Below are 22,294 nucleotides of genomic sequence, written 5' to 3'. Positions count from 1 at the left end.
ATTTTTAAAATTGATTAAGATTTTCACATTGATATTCCAGAGCACTGTTTTACATTACAAATATTCTCAAATCTGAATGTAATACTGACTGATTGCAGTGGTTAATATTGTTGTGAACGTAAAAGGTAAAGCAAATGTTTGCTAGAATTTACATAGTTTTCAGTTTTCTAATACTAGCAAATGTGAGCTGCTTAAAAATAAAAATCACCTATATTTTTCCTAAAGAAAGGAAGGGAAAAAAGCCTCACATTTAGTTCAAATTTTTCCTTGTTGAGTTAATTGTTTTTAGCTCATACAGCAGTTTATTTTATTTATTTATTTTTCTTTTTTTTTGTGCTACATAAAAGCTTGCTCAAAGCAGTACAACATAAAGAAGGGTTTGTTTTGTTTTTTAATCTCTTTCATTGGTTCACTAAGAGGGTATGTGTTTGGGGGTCTCTTGTAGTTTCTCTAGAGACTATTTATGTGAATTGAAAAAAAAATCAGTATTATGTGAAAAAAATAACAAAAACTTTGATTTAACAATACAAAAGAGGGTACTGTCTAATCCCTCAAGTAGGAAATTGCTTCTTTCCATGATCCATTGCTTTCATACTGTTTCTGGCTGCTGCTGCAGAAGGAGGAAAGACCCACCTTCACTCTTCTACCATGTCTGTTTCCTTGCTCCTATAATGTTTGGCAGTAAATAATACTTTAAACAAGTAAATTTAAATAATAATAGTAAAATACATGACTAATGAGATCTTTAAGCCTTAATTGAACAACTCTGATTATACTAAAGCAGATCATTTACATGGGAAACACGAGAAATTAAAAATTTGTCATAGTGTAGCAATGAAGATGTGACTTATTTGTAGTTCTTTTATATGCTACTATAAATGTAAAATAGAATGAGACAGCATATACTCTAAAACTGATGATTTTCTGAAATGGGCAGGTTTTCCTGTGAGATGCTTCGAATTTTTTCTTTGACAAATGACAAATTAAAATATTGCCTATATGAAGGGGTACCTACTGTTTGCAGTTAATCTTTCATTGGTCATTGAAGTATCCATTTTTTGCCACAATTTAAGCTAGTATTTGCTATACGTAGAAAGTAGCATTATTTTAAAGCGAACCACTGTGAATGCAAACAAAATGGCTCTAAACATTTGACGCCTAAATCTTATTAATGAGTGAAATTTTACATTGAATTGAAAATTAAAAGCACTCTTTGTCCTTAAAAATTAGAACAGCAAATCCAGTTTTAATTATTTAAGGGTAATGGTAATTGAGACATTTATTCTCTCCATTTAAATATAAAATATTTCCTTAAGTCTACAAATGTTCTTGTATTTCTTTGATTAGTTGCCTAAAGCAATCTGAGGTTAAACTAGTTCATTAGAAAATAATATACTAGGCAATCATCAGATATGCATTTAAAAAATCATCAGAAATGCTTTAATACCTATCATGTGTTAAATATTGAAGACCACACCATATGCCTAATGAAAGCTTCATTAGGAAGACATTAGTAGATTAATTCCACTCGTTGTGTGGTTTATCTTATTTAGAATGCAATAAGGTAAGTTTATTAGTTTGCAGACGTAATGTTTTCTACTGTACCTCAACACAACCAGGAACAATTCCACAGAGGTCTACAGATCTACTAACACCTGTCAAGATAAACACATAGTTCTCTGGGGGAATCATCTCAGCAATAAAACAGAGAAAACCTGAGGAAAGTAATTCTTTCATGGAAGAAAAACAAGACAGTTAAAAAAAAAAATTGATTAATGATTTTTCAAAATGCCTCAGAGGTAATGTATTTCTCATACAAGTATCAAAAAATATAATCTATTTTTTAAGAATAAATGTTTTGGAGCACAAGTATGCATTTTGAAATATTCGAAGAGATTTGAACTATGTGGAAAGATCATGCATTTTGAATTGAGCCACTGAAAGTTTTTTCGACACCTACAGCTTAATCTTTCCTCATCTATACCAGAAAAAATATATTAGATGATAAGTTCTGCTATAGTGATATTATTTGAATGGTTATAGTTAAAATGGTGCCAGTATTTCCATTATAAAACCCTATTTTCAAGGATTTATAAGTTAGCTATAAATGTTTGCTCTGCAATTCAGCTTGGCAGCAAGCATCTTTGGTCGGTAATATATTTTTTTTTTTTACATAGTATGGAAAAGAAAGACATCTGCTTATGATGTAGGAAAATATGACAGTGAATTCCATTATTCTTCATAACCAATTTATTTAGCATTTAAATTAATATTCAGCCTAAATTAATTACATTTTAGGCAATAAAAGAGCTAACCAAAAACCTGCAAGACTAAATTGAAGAGAATTTGTTCCCTTTGCTTGTTGGTTTTGGTTATTTGAAGCTCTTAAACATGAAGGTAAACTTAACCAGTTGCTTTAATACTTCATTAATTCAGCACAATAATAATGTGAATACATTATCACTTACGCTAGGTAATTTATATATATATATATATATATATATATATATATATATATTCGTTAATAGTCTCTATTTGAGAAAGTAGCAAAAAATTGTCAGTTCAGAAAATTTTTCAACAGATATGTCTTAAATGGGCTATTAAGAGAGGGAAGAAGGAGAAAAGACAGTTTTTACAAAGGGACTAGCATGGACAATAGCAAAGTATTAAGTGCATAGTGTATCTAAGGAAGAAAGAAGTTCATGTGACTCAAGCCTCGGATGTTCTGGCGGGAAGTTGCAGAAGTTGAGATTAAAAACCAGAAAGGCAGCATAACGTGCAATTTTGAAGGGCTTAATATACCATGCTAAAGAACTTCGACTTTACCTGAAAAAACAGATCTTTGTAGTGGGATAGTCACACTAACTTAACTGCAGTACTAACATCAAAATATAACTGTGATAAAATATGTAATCTAATGTATTTGTCCTAAATTGGATAGGGATTAGATTATAGACCCCAGATAAACCTATTCAGAGATTCGATTCTAGTTGCATGATTAAATTTCTTTCAGTGCATTAAGATGGCAATATATGCTCCAGAGTGTATGTTTATAAAGATGGATCAAACTGGTTTATGCTTAAAGTGTTGGCCTTTCAAGAGAGAGAACTAATGGTATATGCATGATTTCTGGTTCCTGATTTAAATATCTGCATTAACTAGGGAATTTGTAAAATACGTCTTGTTTTTTGTATCACTTTGAACTTATCTTATAGTTGTCCTTCCATTCTCAACAGTCTCATGTTTCTTTTCTTCTGCAAGGATGGACGTGTATGATAGAATGTACTGGTGAATGTAGGCAGACAGATCCCAGGTTGTCAGTTGTTCACACTGAACATTCCCGTAGTTGACTCTGGTCAGACTGGAGGCCTGATATGCTAAGATCTGAAAGTGTCTTCTTTCTTGTTTTTTTTTTTTTTTTTTTTTTCATGATGACTATTTGGATGGCCAGTATTAGGGTTTGTATAGAAACAAGCATTCTCATCAATTCTGATTTATTTTCTCCATATCCTAAAAAAAGAGGAAAGAATCATCTATTCTAAAAATAAATGCTGGTACATAATATGCTGTGTACCAGACTTTATTCTAAATGTTTTAAATCTGTCAACTCATTTAATCCTCACAACAACCCCACAGTATCAACTCCTTTTTATCAATGTGAAAATTGAGTTTAGGTAATCTGGCCAAGGCCATATAACTAACAAGTTAGAACAGTCAGAACTGAACCCTCGTATAGTATCTGAGTTTCTGCCCCTAGCCACTGGCCAAGTTAACCAAAGAAAAGCTCAAATACAGAAGGAGGGAAGGAAAGGAAAACAGCTTTTTCTAAGTGGAGTAAAGCAAATTTATAGTTACATGGTGTGAGATGAGGATGAGTAAGTTTGTATCTGGAAACATTGTAAAAATTTTTTGAAGAATAGATCTGGGAACAGCATTATTATCCATGTTTAGAGTACACTGCCAAGGAGGTGGTGAGGACATTGATAAGGAGCTTAATTAGAAAGCTATCCCTATATTGATAATAAAATGTGTGTCAGAGACTTCGACATTCAGACAGAGCAAGGATTCTGAAAATCTGGTTTCCCTGGGCCAGCAGTATGAGCATCGCCTGGGAACTTGTTAGAAATGCAAACTATCAGGCCTCTCTACAGATCCAGGGAATCAAAAGCAAAGCCATCTATGATTTAACAAGCTTTTCTAATGATTCTCAGGCACGCTAAAGTTTGAACACTACAGGTTTAGAGAAACAGTGACTGAAGTACGGAATTACTGGGAAGGTGGCCGAATTTGACTATTGACTGTCAAGTGAGAGTTTAGAATAAGGCTAAATTAAAAATCACATTATGGCTTATTATCATTATGTCTTCAGTACCTATCTAAAATTATGATCATATGAATAAATGCTATTTACTTATATTTAGTGTTTAATATATTTTCAAAACTGTTCCAATTCTATTACATGTAGTGTTATATGACAGATGAGGAAACTGGGGCAGGGGGTCATTAAACCCAGTTTCACATGAATAGTAACAATCAACTCATATTCAAATTCAGTCTGACACTCAAGTCACATGTTCTCTCTCACTGCATTATGAACATATTTAAGTCAAAAGAGCATGAACCTCTATTACTTTGTCAGCAACACAATTAGGTCGAAACAACTATACAAACAATATAAGATGGCAGTGATTGAATGATAGCATATCGTTAGTTGGAGCCCAATCAATGGCCACAATATTGCTCTCCTTTATTGCGTAAATCTATTCATGTTTCACAAGCCAAACTGCACTTCTAGGCTTTAATTTAATTTGAGTGAATTGACTCCTGTTGGGTTCCAGCACCACTTTTCTCCCCTCCCCCATTTGTTATATCTATGTGGATGTTCCAGGCAATAACTAAATTGACTGAATTCACCAATCTAAGTCTATGACTGGATTATGGGTGGCAGGAGATGAAAGTGCATTTCCTGATAAGTACACACTTCATAAATAAGTCTGGCTTTTCGGTAACATTATTACTTCTGTCAGCCTCAAGTTTATCATCTGAATAATAAAGAGATTGCACTGCAGAATCTCCAGGGATGCTTTTAGCCCTGACATTTCTTTTCTTCTTTTTTTGTTCTTTTTTGTGTTTTACTCTTAATGCTCTTGCTCTTCTATTCTGATCTTTTCTCAGTAGACCCTTAGGGACCTGCAACAACCCAGAAAGGTAATAAGATCAGAGGTTTATCTTTAAACTTCATGGGTAGCACCCTCTTATAAGTACCTCCCTCTTTACTCTCTCTCAGTCTCAACTCAGAAATGCAGGTAGAGGAGTACGTGGGGTCTGCTTGCCTTTTTTTGTATGTGTGCTGACAGCAGTAGAAATATAAAACGTGAGACTGGCACTCTCCTCATTTTTAATTTTTAAAAGATTGGTGTTGCCTGTGAGTTTTAATATACTTCTCCTCTGCTGCTTTTAGTGTCTACTTAAAAAAAAAAACCTTAATACCGAGCCGTAATAATTTCCAATTAAAATTAAGAAAAACATGAAAAGGTTGAAAGTGTCTGCCTAACAGCCATCCTGTTTCTTGAGACAGAGGGTTGACTTTTGGAATATGTATAAAGAATAGTTTGAAATGACCTGTCCTTGTCTATTTCTCCCCACACACGCCTTTCCACTCACTCTCCTCTTCTCTCCCCTTCCTTTTATCCCCTCAGTTTTCAAACCCATCTCTCATTTTTTAATCCCATTGTCTGACTTAGGCTACCTTCTTTCTTATAATCATAAATCATCAATAGTGAATGGACCTAGGACAGTTTACTATGCACAGCTATTAGGTTCTTTTGGTAGATCTCAAAGCCACAGTTGTTAAAGGCAGGTGAAAGTTAACCACTCTTTCAAGAATTTTTACAAGTGAAGGTCAAAGATGCAGACCAACTTCTGCTACAGAATCAGACATATATCAACAAGTAGGCACAAATTCTTATTGTTTGTTCTGAAAGCTTAATGAGGGTCCAGCCCTTAGTTCTTTTAAGTTTCAAAAAAGATTTTCCTAAAGCAAATATGACAGTATTTCAGTGCCAGCATCTAGCTCATCATCTGTCAGAAAGAGGCAACAAAGATTAAAGATCACCAATAGCACCCACTTCTTGTGGTTTTGTGATGATTAAATGAACTAATACATTTAAATCTCTGAGTTGTGCCAGTTACAAATGATTAGCTCTTTTATTATTATTATTATTATTATTATTATTATTATTATTATTACTACTACTACTACTACTACTACTACTACTACTACTACTATGGTACCATTTCTTACAGTAAATGGTGAAAGACCTCATAGTCACATACTCTAGTAGAAGCAAAGCATGTCTTATAAGATATTTTGGCCAACCATCTTGAACATTAATGATTTCACCAAAGATCACATATTTCTAATTTCCATTACACCAATGACAAGCCATTTATTTCACCAATGATAACCTGTTTCTAACATATTATTTAGCAAAGCCACATCATGATTGGAGATGATGATAACTCAAGGCTTCTAGAAGCCACCTCTGGCTTCTCTGATTCTGGCTGAGACAAAGGAGCATAAATTCCTGATGAAGGCAATTGACTCTCCTGGGATACAGAACAACACTAACATTTATATCCCACTGTCTATGCTGAAATATTTAAGAGTATGTTACAGAGTGCCAGGCACTATGTCTCCTACAACCAATTCTTCACTCACCTGAGCACAATTTTTCAAATGCTGCCTCAGTTTCCTTTAAATAATGCAGTTCCAGCCACAAGGACTGCCCTGCTGAGGAGACATAAAGAGTAGGCACAGGCTTTATTTACTTCATCCAGATTAGGCATATGTTTGCTCACAAGACTTTTCTCCACTCTCTGTACAGAGAGTCTTTCCTTGTTCCACCAAATTACAGCCATTTATAACAAATATTGCAACATCAGTATCACAGCATCCACCCTAGAACCTCCTAGGTATTGCAAAGGTGCCCTAGACATCTGCCTGAAACACTACAGCTACAATTTCTTCTTTCAAGGAAGCCATAAATATTTCTTCCTTAGCTCTTGAGACTCTAGTAAAATAGATTTCTTACCTATCCTTTCGCTAACCCTGCCTTTCTCTCCCAAGGCCCCAGACAATATAAGACAGACAGGGACGCCTCTTCTCTATTGAATGTTCTTGGGAAGTTTCATTAGAATCTTCTGTACTTGTTCTATTCCTATCATTTTCGTTTATACAACTCACTCTCCAAAGTCCCAGCCATCCTTCCCTGTTAATCAAGAGAATAACAAATAAAGTCAGTCCCATTATTCACAGATATGAATTCACCTCTTCACTAAAATTTGTAAACTCCAAATCGACACCCACAGCACTATGGTGGTTGATAACACATAGGCATAAAGCTCATAAAGTTTGAGTTGCCAGCAAGAGTCAAACAAGATAACACTCCACTTTGCTGTTTCCCCTCTTGTACTATAAACAAGTGGTCTATTTAGTGCCACATTTTTCACATTTTTATGCTTTTTGTTGGTGATTTTGCTGTTTAAGATGTCCCCTAAACATAATGTCAAAGTGCTAACATTCCAAAGCAGAAGGCTATGGCATACCTTATGGATAAAACAGGTGTGTTAGACAAGTTTCATTCAGGCTTGAGTTATACTGGTATCAGCTATGAATAAGTTCAATGTTAACGAATCAACCGTGTATATTAAATAAGATGTCTTTAAACAAAGAAACACAAGGTTATTTATTGATTAGTTGATAACAATGTTGTGACCAGAGGCTCGCATAGACCAAAGCCCTAGGAGCATTGGTTCACTCTTTGCTAATTCACTGTTCACGGTGATTTTATAAATCATGACTGCTGGGAATCATGAGAATTGACTGTATGTTCTAAGAGACTTACTTACATTTCACATATGCTGGGCACTAGAGGGAGTACAAATAAAGATTTGACTCTGCTTCCCTTCAGGAATTCATCTAGTTGGAGGAGAGAGAACGATATATTAACACCATGTATGAGGGCATTGGAGAACAATGTAATGCCCTACATTTCCTAAAGGTGGAAAGAACTGAATGAATTGTGCAGGCTAATCAGCTCGAATATAGGAAGAGAGACATAATGCCTTAATTGTGAAGAGTGTTTGATATATTTTAAAGCACTCTCACATTAAATATTGCATTATATCCTTCTATCCTTCCTGCCCTGTGGGATTCTTAGGAAAGATAGGAACATGACTATTTTATAAAGGAAGCCACGGAGCCTCAGGGAGAGGCTAAGTAACTAATCTGACATAACCAGTAAATGGTAGTGCCAAGCACGCAGCACAGGGTTCCTGCTTCCTAATCCACTGTTCTTTTCATATTAATACTATGAAATATCAAATTCAGAATATGAACCTGGAGTCCTAAAACCATACTGTGAGGATGATTATCCTCCTTTTCCTTTGGAAGCTTTACTTGATATTTTAAAAATGAAAATCACAACCCTTGACTAGTGAATGAAAATACATATGCTAAAAAATAATGAAATGAAGAGAAAATAGCCTAGGGTTAAAGGTGGCAACTGTACACGATGGAAGGTTCCTCATTTGGCTACTGTGGATTTTTGAGCAGAAGTGGGAAGTTGGTAGATAAGGCATATTTAAATAAAAGCACCTTCTCTGACATGGATGGCTAAGCCATTTCAATTAGCAAACTATTAAAGAATTATCTTTTTGGTCAAATGAAATAAACTTTTGACAAGAATGTGAGATGATGGATTACTATAGTTTTGATTTGGTGGCCCCTGGACACTGTTATATAGGTAAGTGGCTGATTTGAGTGAAATCTTCCTAAAATTACTTTTTTTTGTTTTCAATATGTGACTTTATATTTTTTGATATAAGGGATTGTATAGATGATGAGAAGCCTCTGGGAGTAGTGTCTATTCTGAGTTGTTTCCCTTTAGAAGTAAAGACAAAAATGTCCAGTCATTAGATATGTCATAGTATTATCATCATGTGGAAACTGGAGGAATGTTTCAATCATAATTCTAAATCTTAACTGCCAGCCTCCAGTGACTGTGGTCCTTCTTGCCAAGTCCAGTTGCTGTGGTAGCTTTTAGAATTTTAGATGTGTGTTGGCTTTGCTGGTGTGTCATCCAGGACACATAGCTTCCAGTTAAAGATGCTGCATTTGACCAATAGAATATGAATGTCCTCTCTTCCATGGGGGCACTAGATTTGGGGATTTTGTTTCTTTATGCTATTTTACTTATGAGACAGGATGAAAGAAAGGCAGAACCCCACCCTTATAAAAGATCACCATAGCTGGGCTTCTTTAGAAATCTTGTGGGTTCTTAAATATCTCTAAAATGTTTGACTGAAATACAGGCAGTCTTATACAGTTGCTCTCCTCTGCCGTCCTCTTTCCCACTAGTCTCTTTTCTCTCTTTCATTCTCCCTTTGCTATATCTTTATCAGCTGCCACACTCACTCACCCTTTTTCCCTCTGTGTGTTTTGGTTCCCTGCACTTCCACTGCCTTATATGAGATCCGATATTGTAGAGGGAAGGAGGACTCTTTGTTATGTGTAATATGTGTAATTAACAGATCGGTCAAAACTGATGCTTGAGTAGATGGTGTCAAGCCATATTTAGCAGATTGGGTTTAAACACCTGGCAGAATAAGTTTGGTCCAATAAAAAGAGCCAAATTCTTTCCCTTTTAAGAGAGCTCTCAGGACACTGGTTACATCTAAACCATTGGGGTAGGGGAAGGGTGCCATTTGCCATTGTGATTCAGACGGAAGGATCACCTGGCAGAGGAGGGGGAGTTGCTTTTTAGGTGTTGCCAGCATCCTGTGCACGTGTCCCTTTGATGTGTGGCGAATGCATGAGAGGCAAAGCGGGGCGATTTTTGTGGGAAGCCAGACCAGCCTCCCTCGTTACATAGGCTCGTCCTCTGCATTGCATCCCAGCTTCAGTGATTTGCTGTTTGGAGACTGCAGATTTGCATAGAGCCCCTCGCTTCGCCAGCGTGTGTGGTTTTTCTTTTTTCTTTTCTTTTCTTTTCTTCTTTTTTCTTTTCCCCCTTTACTCCTTCGACTGCATCTCTTTTTCCTTTGCTGTTTTCCCCGTTGGATCCCCGCTTCCTTCCTAAGGGTGCACTCTTGCCTTAGAACCCTTTGCCCGGCTTAAGTGTCAGGAGGCAGCGGACACGGAGACTGCCTCTGGAGCAGGCGATGCGCGCCGCTGCTCTGCGCGCTGCCCGCGGGAGGCTGGCGCGAGCGGGCCAGCGGGCCGGGGCTGAATGGAGGAAAGGGGCGCCTGGATTCCATGGGGTCTGCTTCTCCCTTGAAAGGAGGTTGGGCCGGCGAAGTGGCCTCCCCAGTCCCCACACACAATGCTAAATGGATTTACCCAGTGGATTCGCGGTGGATGGCTGTCATGTAGAAGTGAGGACCCTCCCGGAGGAGCTTTAAGCAATTTCCCCGCTCCCCACCCCCTGGCACACACTCTCGCCTGAAACTCTTTGGGAGTATCTCTCGAGAACCTGGAGCCCTGGAAATCTGGGAGCAGCCGTCCACTCCGCCTTTACTGTTCCCCTGGGGCTGCCTTTCTGGACAAGTCCCCCATCAGCTGTATTCGCCTCGGCTATGTTTCGGATTCTTTGGGGTGCAAGGCACGGAGGACTTCAGGACCCCGAGAAGACTGTCCGAAGGAGGGAGAGGATGGGTGCTCTGGCTCGGTGAGGCGGTGGCCCCACAGCCCACCCTGAGCCGTCTGCTCCCCGGTGCCCTCTCCCCTCCCTGCGCCCCAAACTTTGCCTCCGGCAGCAGCTGCCCCTCAGCTGGCACCCCGTCATGTACCAGAGGATGCTCCGGTGCGGCGCCGAGCTGGGCTCGCCCGGGGTTGGTGGCAGCAGTGGCGGCGCAGGGGGGCGCCTGGCCCTGCTTTGGATTGTCCCGCTCACCCTCAGCGGCCTTCTAGGAGTGGCATGGGGGGCGTCCAGTTTGGGAGCGCACCACATCCACCATTTCCATGGCAGCAGCAAGCATCATTCAGTGCCTATTGCAATCTACAGGTCACCGGCATCCTTGCGAGGCGGACACGGTGGGTCTGAGATGCCAAGTTCTCGCGGGTTACTCCCGAGCTCGCCCCTTTCAACCCTGTGCTCACTTCTCAGCCCCTAAGGTTCGGAGAAATAGGAGCTCGAGAACGGGAGGTGCATTTGGGTGTGCTCAGTGGGAGCCACTTATCTCTTTGAAGACAATAGAAAGGGGATGGGGGAAGGCTTTGCAGGCGTTCGTGTGAAGGGTGGGAGGGGCCTTCCTTGTCAGGGTGCTGGGAGAGGGACTTGGACACCTATTAAATAACCGTCCCTGTCCGGGCACCTCCGTCCCTGGCCCCCCGCGGAAGGGGACTTCCTAGCCAGTAGGTCACTCGCTGTGGTTGATGGGGTGTCGCGCTCAAAGTAGGGACCTGAACGCTAGGGAGGGGAGGGTTCGGCAGAACCTTTTGTCTGTGCTCTGTGTGCGGGCCCCACCTCTTGCCCATTTTCCCTGGCCTGAGGGAGGGAGAGGTTCCAGCCCACACATTCTTTCAAAGTGTGCCCAGAGTGCAGCGACAGTCAGTGGGACCCGGGACTCACTTTACAGGAAGCCCATCCATTTTGTCCCCCACCTCTTCCCATCATTGGAGAAGGTAGGAGGGTGACCCGGCACACTCTCTCTTTCTGGCCAGTCCCTACCAGACTCGAAGAACCTCTGAACACCATCCCCATTTCCCCACCCCACACACATATACACTTCTTTTTTTGGTGATTGGGCTGGGTTATTTTCTAAAATACAGCAGAGAGAGCTTGCTTGGTTACCCAAATATATCTCCTTCCCTGAGGATCGTGTTTGAAGGCTGTTGGGATAAGGGATGTCCCACTTTTTCCTTCAGCTTAGTGGTTCCCAGGGAGCACAGGTTGGGAATAATTCAGGAGGTCTGCCTGGAGAGAGAGAATTTAGAGCAAAAAGAACCTGTTCTCCTCATCCTGGGTCTTGTTTGTTTGTTGGTTTGTTTTATAAAGAGCAGAATGTGAAAAGCCTTGGTGGGCAGTTTCCTTCTCCAGAGTGGCCAGCAATGTAAGGTCAGGTTTTTCTCATCTTTAGATAAATTCCTATTTCAGATTCCCTGAACTGCCAATAAATAAAATATCAAACTGCTTTCGTGAGTCTCTTCCCCACTCCCAGTCTTCTCTCCCCGTGTAAAGTCTGCTACTTTAAAAAGCAGGGCCAAAGTTGTGGACACTCCTTATTTCCCTTTCCCACCTTCCCTTGCAGAGCCCCTTCCTCCTTCTGACTTGGTTCAGGTCTGGATCATATGCCCTGTTCCCTAGGTAATTCCTCTCCCTTAAGCAGAGGAATTACCTAGGGAACAGGGCATATGATCCAGGACAGCCCCCTTCCCCAGGGATAGGCTTCCTACCTGGGGACAAGTCTGGTTAGATATGAGAAGGTTATAGAGAACAAAAAAAGGTAACAACTCTTCTTTAGGAATGGCATGGGGACACACCTCACTATGGGTCCTAGGAATCCCTTTCTTTCTTTCCCCCAGTTCCCTCTCAAGGATTCTCTCCAGTTAAGAGTGTGTAGGTTGGAGACGGGAGTGATACCCCTATTTTTAGTGAAACCCAGGGTTCTTAGATAAGAGTGACAGAGAAGATAGAATCCTCTGAACCAGTAAGGAGTCTGCTCTCACCACTTGCTCACAATATCCTAGGAGCCTGCTGCTCCGTTACCTGGGCGCAGTTCTCACCCATTGCCCTGATTTTGTGCAGAATCCTGTGAGTCCCAGGGGAGGGAGGCAAGCCAGGGCATTGGAGGGGCAGACAGAGCGTGGGTGGGTGCAGTGAGCCAGATGGGGGTAGGCGAGGGCGTGGGGTGCCTAATTGTACCAGTGGGAAGCTCTTGGCTAATAATCTCATATGCATATTAACTTATTTTCTGTGGCTCTGCCTCTCTCCGGAGAGATGAGGCTCTGAGAGGAGAGAGCCTGGGGATGTGGGGAGGGGAGAGCACCATGGGGCCCTGCCGCAGAGACAGCACTCGCTTCCCCTCACCACGGCTGCTGCTGCTCCAGTCAGGCGCCGTCTGCTGGTCTTTACAAACATTTCTTTCTCTCCAGATTAGTGATTGTATGTGAATGAAAAAACCAGGCGTATTTATCATTGAAAAACGAAGCGTTTTCTTTCCTTCAGAAGTTCTAGTGTATAGTCATATTTGTTTGTTTTTGAAACTCTTCACATACACTTTTGGTGGAAGCTTTCTGATTCTTTTTTTTTTTTTTTTTTATCAGAGTAGCAAACTTACCACCTCTGCCAAATAAAAGCCTGTGTGAATTTTTCCTACTTCATCTCTTCCCTCTCTTGAAGAGAGAGAATTAAGTCTGGCTAGAGTACAGTCAAGGAACGTGAAGGATGAAGTAAGCCTCTGAGGGTGGCGAGTAAAGAGATGTGAGTGTGGAGATCCAGAGGGTCTAAGAGCTGGGCAGGCAGGGTGGTGGCTTAACAGAAACTTGATAAGAAAGAGGTGGTGTTGAATTTGTTGAGTCAGTAAACTCCCTGAATATTCAGCTAATTAGACTATGGTCCACAAGGAAATAATCTTTGAGCCTAATAGATGAGGGTGCAGAGAATCGCAAAGGTGAATGACAATATGATAGATTTCAACCTGAAAATCAAGGCAGGTGTAAATGAGGTATAGTTCAAAATTTGAGACTACTGAAAATATACATACATAGATGAACAAATGAGCTAGTCTGTTTCTTTGTATTAGAATTTCCTGGAATCATGACATTTTTCTCATAATAGGGAAAGCATGTGTATGCTTGAAAATGTAAAAGAAAGAAACGCATGTAGTGTATTTTGGGAGATAAAACTGAGTCTACCCTCCATGTTTTGAAAACTGCTGGGTTGACTATCCAGGTTCATTCTTCTTCATTTTTTCATCAGGCCATGCTTCATTTGCACTATTATGAGGTGTCACAAGGATAGCAGGGTGCGGAAAGAGCTCATGGCTTCATGACTACCCTGAGCATCTTTGTGCAAGCTGATCCAGTTGCAGAGATTATGATGAGGATTTTTTTAAAAGTGCATTCAAAAGTAGGTTTTGAGATCACTGGAAGATCTCGTTTTATTTTGCATGTACTTAAACATATAAATGATGAAAATACCTATGTAGAAAATTTTCTTGGTTAAATAAACTGTCTGACTGTAAATGATGAAAAGAAAGCTTGCTTGTGATTAAGAATGCTACTTAAAGCCAGCGTGAGTTCAGAATAGACCAGTGTGCTCATTTAGATTTGCTTTAGAGATGTGCCATATGTGCTGAGCATAGGATGATGTCAGTGCAATGCTCAGGGTCCCATTTCTGCTCCTGGCTTTCCTAAGTACCTCTGCATACTTTTGAAAATTAGCTTAGAGACTCTCAATAATTTCAGGGGATAAAGGAAGGAGAAAGCCATCACAGAACTGAGCACACCAGTGGCGGCTGTTCTCCTCCCACAAATATGAGCTCCGGAAATTATACTGCCATGATTATCTTATACTATTAAAGGGCAGAAGGGCATTCCCAGAAGGGAATGTTAACAGTCTTTGAAAGTGCGGTTTGTAATTGAAGTAGCCCAGTGCTGTTATATAAGGATAATAATAATGTCTTGCATTTATAATGTTTCTCTTTCTGAGACACTTTTGTACACATGCTAAACTTCTAAGAAGACTGGTGTGTTTTGGAGGGAATTGTAAATATTATTTTCTGCATGGGGATACTGAGCCTTACTATAAATGCACCAAAAAATATCCAAGTTTCTAATCAGTCAAAGTGGAATTAGAATGAATCAAGACTTCGAGGCCCATAGCCCAGAGAAATTCCATGTGCTCATAGGTTTTGGAATTCGAACTGAGAGGGTCCTCCATGTGCTTTAATGATTGATCTCTTGGAGTAGAAATTATTACAAGGATCAGGGCAGGGCATTTTGGTTCCAGCATGTGTGAATAATAATGAATATAGAGAGGCTGATGGCACCTCACCGTTGTCCCTGGGATCACCTCATTGATTCTGCTGAGGAGCTTTTTGTGTCTCTTGTTATTTCTTGGAGGCAGGAGGTTGCCGTTTGATAAAGCTGATCCCTTTGCTTTTCAGTCCAGCAGCTGACAGAGTTAGCAGAATTTAACACAATAGATTTGACTTTACTGCATTAAAGAAAATATAGCTTTGTTTTTGTGATTAATTCATATGTGTGACTCAAAACATTTTTGGCCTTGAATATTCTACTAAACTAGACATTCCTACCCCACACCTCTTTCTCACTTTAGCTTCTTGGGCAAAACTGTTCGTCACTGCAATGCTATTGTAGATAAGATTGCCAGGTAATGTTTCTGGAAGAATATTTAAATCAATCATGGTCCAAGCAATCCAAAACTCAAGGGTAATTTTCAGTTGCACCAAACTTTATTTCTTAGATTGCCCAATCATTTATTTGGCAAACATAGAATATGTACAGTTCTCGTGTTTGTGCATCAGGAACTGTAGAAGGCCAGATAAAAATGGGGATGATGGGAGTAGAAGTGAGAGAGGAGGAGCCAAGATACCAAAAGCATGACCCTCAATTAAGCAAACAAAACTTGCTCTTTTAAAACAATCAACAAAAAGCATAAAGTTTACATATATGGGGCTCACTATAAAATGAGCTGATAAAAACATCAACATAGTAAAGTTTTTTTCTATATCACTTTATATTGACCTTTAATATTAATGCTCTATAAAGAGCTCTTTACACAATTGCTTTCCACCATGTCACTGTATAGTCTTTTATTTTTCAAACAGAGATAAGGCTTATTTTACACATGTATTTAAGACAGGCAATTCATTAATTTAAATTTGTTAATGTGTAAGTAATTGAGGCAGCTTGGTGTGGTGATGACAGTTCTCAGAAACATTTCTATGTGAAAAATTGGCTACTGCCACTTACTAGAATTGTGTAAACTTATTAAGCTAATTATCACTAAGATTGTTTTCTCAGTCTATAAAATGAAAATACAGTGAGTTACATCTCAGTGAAAAAATAAATGAGACTATGAATTTGATGTGCCCAGACTATAATAGCCCCTTGATAAATGTTTGTTTAAAAAAAAAAAAAGACATTTAGGTTTTTCCCACATCTTGGCTATTCTAAAGAGTACTACAAACTAATATCTCTTCAAAATCCTGATTTTAATTCTTTTTAATTTTTTGAAGAAATCCCACACTGTTTTCCATAGTGGCCATACTAGTTTCCATCCCTACCGACAGTATATACGATTCTAGTTTCTTCGAATTGTTGTCAAAACGTGTTGTCTTTTTGATAATAGCCATCCTAATAGGTGATATCTCCTTGTGATTTTGATTGAATGAATAAAGAAACTGTGGCATATACATACAATGGAATATTATTCAACCTTAAAAAGGAATATTCTTCAGTGTGTGATAGTGTGTATGAAACTTGAAGACACTATGCTGAGTGAAATAAGTCACTCACAGAAAGACAAATGCTGAATGATTTCACTTACATTAGGTATCTAAAATAGTCAAACTCATAGAATCAAGGGAATGGTGGTTGTCAGGGGCTAGAGAAAAGAGAAATTGGGGAGTTGATAATTAACAAGCTCAAAGTTTCAATTATACAAAGTAAGTTCTATAGATCCTCTGTGCAATTTTGTACCTACGGTTAACAAAATTGTATGCACACTTAGAAAATTGTTAACAGGGTAGATCTCCTGTTAACTGTTGTTACCATGACAAAATAAAATTTAAAGAAATTAGAAGAGATTTCAGAGAGAAGATACTTGTAGTAGAAAAAATAGGCCTTGAAATCAGGAGACCTGAGTTCTAGTTATGGCTCAGCCAGTTATTAACTCTGTGACTTCTGGAATTCAGTTACAGCTTTGAATATCAGCTCCTTTCCAGCTCTAAAGTTTCAGGAGCATATTCTTCTCATGTTATAGGTGTGAAGAGAGAGATCTAAAATTTAAGTGAACTGAACTCATAGGGTCACAGCTAATTAGTAGCAGAGTTAGAAATTGAACCCACATATTCTAACTTATCTTCCACCTTATTTAGAATACTTTTCCAGCAATGGGGCTGTGCTAATCATCCAGTTTCATCAAAACACTGTATCGCCTAAGGCAGTTCTTTTTAGGTGACTGACTGGAATTAGACCCTTGGTCTTTGAGAGGACAATAGAGCAACCTAACATAGTGAAAACCATCTTTTCTCTGCTGATGTTCATCACCATTCACCATAGTCAGCCATTAATGCCTCATTTACAGTAGTATGTACCTGTTTTAAGAAAAAACACTATTGTTTTTTTGAGGTGTTAATCATCTCATGAATATTGAATATGACTTTTTCTGTTGTTTTGTCATTCATGTAAGTTTTTTTATTGTACTAAGATCGTTTCCAGTTTTAAGTGCTAAGATTTCTTTAGTAATGAGGATCTTTTAAAATTCTTTTGCTATAGTCCCATTCATTTATTTTTACTTTACTTCCCTTGCCTTTGAGGTCAAATTCATAAAATCTTTCTAAATCCAAGGTCCAAGAGTTTAATGTGTCTCTGTTTTCTTCTATGCAATTTGTTGTGACCTGAATAGATGCTTCTCCCAAGAAGACATACAAATGGCCAACAAACATACAAAAAATACTCGACTTCACTAGGTAGTAGGGAAATGCAAATCAAAGCCACAATGAGATACCACCTCACACCTGTTAGAATAGCTATCATCAACAGGACAAGTAATAACAAGTGTTGGAAAAGTTGTAGGCAAAAATGAACCCTCATGTTACTGCTGGTGAGAATGTAAATAGTTTCAGCCACAATGGAAAACAGTATGGAGGTTCCTCAAAAAACTGAGAATGGAATTACCAAACGACCTTTACCCAAAACACTTGAAAACATTTATCTGCAAAAATATATGCACCCTGATGTTTATAGCAGCATTATTCATGGTGGCCAAGACATAGAAACAACCAAAGTGTTTTTTTTCAATAGATGACTAGATAAAGAAGATGTGGTTGCATATATGCAATGGAATATTCCTCAGCCATAAGAATAGATGAAATGTTGCCATTTGTGACAACATGAATGGATCTTGAGATTATCAGGCTAAGCAGAATAAGTCATACAGGAAAAGCTGAGAACCATATGATTTCACTTATGTGTGAGATATATAACTGAAAGCAACAAATGAACAATACAAACAGACTCGTGGACACAGATAGTGGATTAGTGGTTACCAGAGAGGTTGGGTGGGGGGGAGATAGAAAAGGGGTCAAATATTTGATAGCTGAAATATTTAACTTTGGGTGGTGAACACACAATGTGATACACATATGACATATTATCGAATTGTATACTTGAAACCTGTTTGATTTTATTAACTAATGTCACCCTAAAAATTTTAATAAGAAAATATTCTAATGCTCTTATTTTTTTCAGACCCTCGTTGATTCTAAACAGACTGTGACTGGAGATATTTTTGCAAAGATTGTATTCAGGTCCCTTAAGCCATCTAATTGTCTTCATCATTAGTTAGAGGTGGTTTACTTAGGTTCACAGGAACCATGGTGTGCAGGTCAGGCTCAGGATGCTTGCCTCTCAATTGAGTTTCTAAAGATTGTCTCTTAGAAAAGCCTCTGCTTTTTGAGTCAGTCTTTTTGTCTAGTTTTTTTGTCTGTGTAGGGTGTAGACTCTCTTCACATTGAAACTGGTAATAGCCTTTTGAAGTATCTCATTCTCTCACAAAATGCAAGATTTTTTAAAGTGTTGATCATATAATAATGAATTCTCTTAAGCTTTCAATGAATTTAGCAAAAACAGCTATATTTTAAGTATATATTTCTACGGAGCCCTCATGTAAAGTGTCTCATTTAATCATCATCGCATCCCAAGCAGGGCTTGTGATCACCATTTTGCTGACAAGGAAGCAGATTTAGAGAGGCAATGATTCTGCCAGGGTCATTTAATAAGTAGCTTCAGTACTTCTGCGTTTCTACTACAGTATATAAGAGACAGGGTTTTGAAAAAATGACTTCATTTGAATTTAGAAGCCCTGAATTTGTCCCAGTGTTGTATTTTCTAATGCACTTCTCAAAAAAGAAAGTTTTATTAAGAATAAAATTAGCCAGAAAAAGGCTGTTAACTCATATGATTATTAAGAATTTCAAGTAAATATTGATGTGAAATTTACACCTGCATTCTAGTAGAAGAAATTTTAGTTAATATTATGTTTTGATACATAGCTAAAAAATAAGTAGTCAGGTGGGGATAGATTAATAAATGAGGGCCATTTTCAAATTTAACTTAAAGCATTATACTCAGGCAGTAATAATGTTATTCATCAAATAATAGCAATTATAATAAAACGTTTTAAGACTAAAGGATGATTCTTGCACAGACTTCCTTTTAATCACCAAGTATACAGGCATATAAAAAGAGCCTGCTATATTGATTGTGTGAACTTAATATTTGTGAGATTTGTGAGTTAGAACTGAAGTAACATAGAAAGGTGTTTCTTCAGTATACTTTCAAGATATGTAGTTATCTACATATTAAATTTTACATGAAGTTTCTATGAAACTTGTAGCCATTTTTGTTATAAAAATCAAATACCTTTAGAACTTTTTGGCCATGGGATCTTCAATTTCAATGTATTATATAATATGACCTACTTTTTATGCAGCGTATGGACTTCATGTACATATTTAGTAATTTTTATGTAACTAAATTGAGAAAAATATGTCTGAAAATTAGCAACTAGAAAGATGGGAAATTTTAAAGTAAATAGTAAGAGTGATTTTTTAATGTGTGGTCAAATAAAAGGCAGTGTCATTTACTGAGTTGGACATCACTTCTGCACAGTTCTTTTGATTATATGGGTTGCCATCGGTACATGTAATTATTTATGTGGTTCAGCTTGTCTGGCTGTTAGTTAACCATCCAGGTTCCATGGGGTATTTTTCTAGATGACTACAGGATTCAGAGCTGCTAAAGAGAAGTGGTGTTTCTGATGCTTCTTAAAGCTGAGAGAGTTTGGATTCTGAAATCTCCAATTTTACGTTAAGATTAAATTATCTAAGGTGTGGATAGTTACACAGTATAAAGTACATCACCATGAGGGATTGTGATATGTTCTGAAAAACACATTCAGAGCAGATGTGGAAGCTCAGTGTCTTGGTACTATGCTTGAGTTGATACTATCCCTGGTCACTTTCATCTGGGCATGCAGCAGGACTTTTGAAAATGTGTAATTTTCCTGATGGATTTCCCTTTGAGATTTTTAAAATCTTTTTCTTTGTTAATCTGATTCGTTCTCTAGTTAGTATCTTTGACATTTTATATGTAGTTATTCTTTTCATTTACCAAGTTTGTTACAATCTAGCGTAGAGAAGTAATACTAGAGCATGAATAATTTAAATGCCTCTGGGAATTTTTGCCTAAAAGGTGTATCATAGAAATTGAACTTTCTATGTGTTCGGCAGACATTATTTAGTACTTATTTTATATTTCATATTGATTTCTGAAAATCTTGCTATATTGGACTATTTATGCCTATATACATACTGAAAATTAATCATTTCCTAGAGTAAATCTTTCCAAAGATGAGTAATGAAACTTTCCTTCAAAACTCTAAGTTATACTTTTTACACTTTTTTTACACTTATCATTTTCAGAATTGCAATATGCTGTGTCCATCACTTTTCATCTGTACTATCAAAGTATTCACATATACTGGAATAAAATGAATAGTCTCTGTCAGCAAAGTGGTTAATTGGACATACTATTAAATATGCAAATAATGTTTCTTGTTTCCCCACTCATTCTTTTCCTTGAGACTTGTTCTAAGTAAAATAATAGAGTTTTTGATGCTGCCGTGGACAACTTATACCTTAATCAAAAGTAGAACACTGCTTATGGGTTTCTGATAACATCTTTATACAAAAGCCTTGTGTTTTAGCATATGCACAAGATATCGATAGTTCGGCTGCCTTTGTAATAACAGTCTATTTGTATTTGCCAGTAATAAAACTTTTGCCCCTCTAATCTTATTTTTAAACATAAAACTTTGCTTTTACTTTTTTATAAAATAAAAATTTGAGTTATTTTTACCTAAGAAATAATTCAACTCTTGGCTTATAGTAAGGAAGTGACTTAAATATTATAGGAGGATGTCACTATCCCAATTCTCCTCAGTAAAAAGGCTGTGCAGAGAAAGAACTAGTGCGATGTAAAATGGTAGTAAAAGGCCAATTATATCATTTATTTACTGAATAATCACTGAGCACTTTATTATATATGTCATGTACTATTCTAAGCCCTTTATGAACTATCTACTGGTTTAATCTTCACAAGAACTCTGTGAGATAGGTAATATCAATCCACTCTACACAAGGATGTAAAGGCACAACAATGTTAAGAAATGACAAGGTTTTAAAACTAAAGTATTATAACCTGGATTTCAGCCCAGGCAAGCTCATTTCTAAGCCCATGCTCTTAACCCCTGTATTATGCTGTCAACAAACATGATTTATCTTGAAGAATCATTTTGTTTTCTCTTCCAGCTTTTCTTACCAGTGGAACATAAAAGACCAACCAAGAATGACAATTGGGTTTACTTTGTTTAATTTCCAACAAGTCTTTTCACTGAAGGTTTAGTGCCTCATCTGTATATTCCAATTTGTAAGCATCTTGCTTCTTAACCATGTAGGGCATCAAGAGGCCTGCCTGTGCCTCCCTTCTTCATCACTTTATTTGTTTTGACTGACTTATTAATCTGCATGTTTACCAGCACATCAAGGGTAAAGGCGTGATTGATTTAAGGTGCTTATTAATGTTTATTAACTTCTTTCATTTTAGTTGACAAATACATTCCCCACCAAATTGATAGCTCTCCCGTGATAATAGACTAATTTGCAAGCCCAGCCATGATTTACAATTAAAAGGGAACAGTTGCAGTGTGTCTGATTATGTGATTATGTTCTCATGAGATGAAAGGGATCCCTCTGTAAATGGTTAAGAAAATTGTATAGTTCGAAAGGCAGGGCATAAAGAAATGACTGAAAATTAATGAACTACTTATAAGTATTTATCCTAATTTTAATTATGGTTTTTAAATTATGAAACCTTGAAGATTTTAAAAATTAAATTGTGTTGGTTATATATGCATCGTATTATATGACTACATGAAGAATTTAAGCATTTCTTTCACTCATTTCTAATTAGACTCTTAAG

The 22,294-nt window shown here is 37.8% G+C and overlaps 1 protein-coding gene across 34 annotated transcripts in view; it reads left to right on the top strand.

The window, feature by feature from the left end:
* Positions 1 to 22,294, top strand: part of NRXN1 (neurexin 1) — a 1,005,516-nt gene that overhangs the window by 604,424 nt on the left and 378,798 nt on the right. For 2 of the 34 annotated variants that reach the window (XM_016137103.2, XM_016137102.2), the window contains exon 1: positions 6,303 to 11,095. The exons of 30 other annotated variants lie outside the window; for them this stretch is intronic. In XM_016137103.2, coding sequence (XP_015992589.2) covers positions 10,846 to 11,095 — 250 coding nt within the window. In that variant the 5' untranslated portion in view covers positions 6,303 to 10,845. Of the gene's footprint in view, positions 1 to 6,302; positions 11,096 to 22,294 lie in introns of those variants that run through there. 2 more of the 34 variants (XM_036224891.1, XM_016137104.2) reach the window with 1 other exon arrangement.

The sequence above is a fragment of the Rousettus aegyptiacus genome, unplaced genomic scaffold (genome assembly GCF_014176215.1).
Source record: "Rousettus aegyptiacus isolate mRouAeg1 unplaced genomic scaffold, mRouAeg1.p scaffold_m13_p_7, whole genome shotgun sequence".
Classification (NCBI taxonomy): Eukaryota; Metazoa; Chordata; class Mammalia; order Chiroptera; family Pteropodidae; genus Rousettus; species Rousettus aegyptiacus.
The sequence above is the reverse complement of the archived record's forward strand: the minus strand, read 5'-3'. Positions and strand labels throughout refer to the sequence as shown.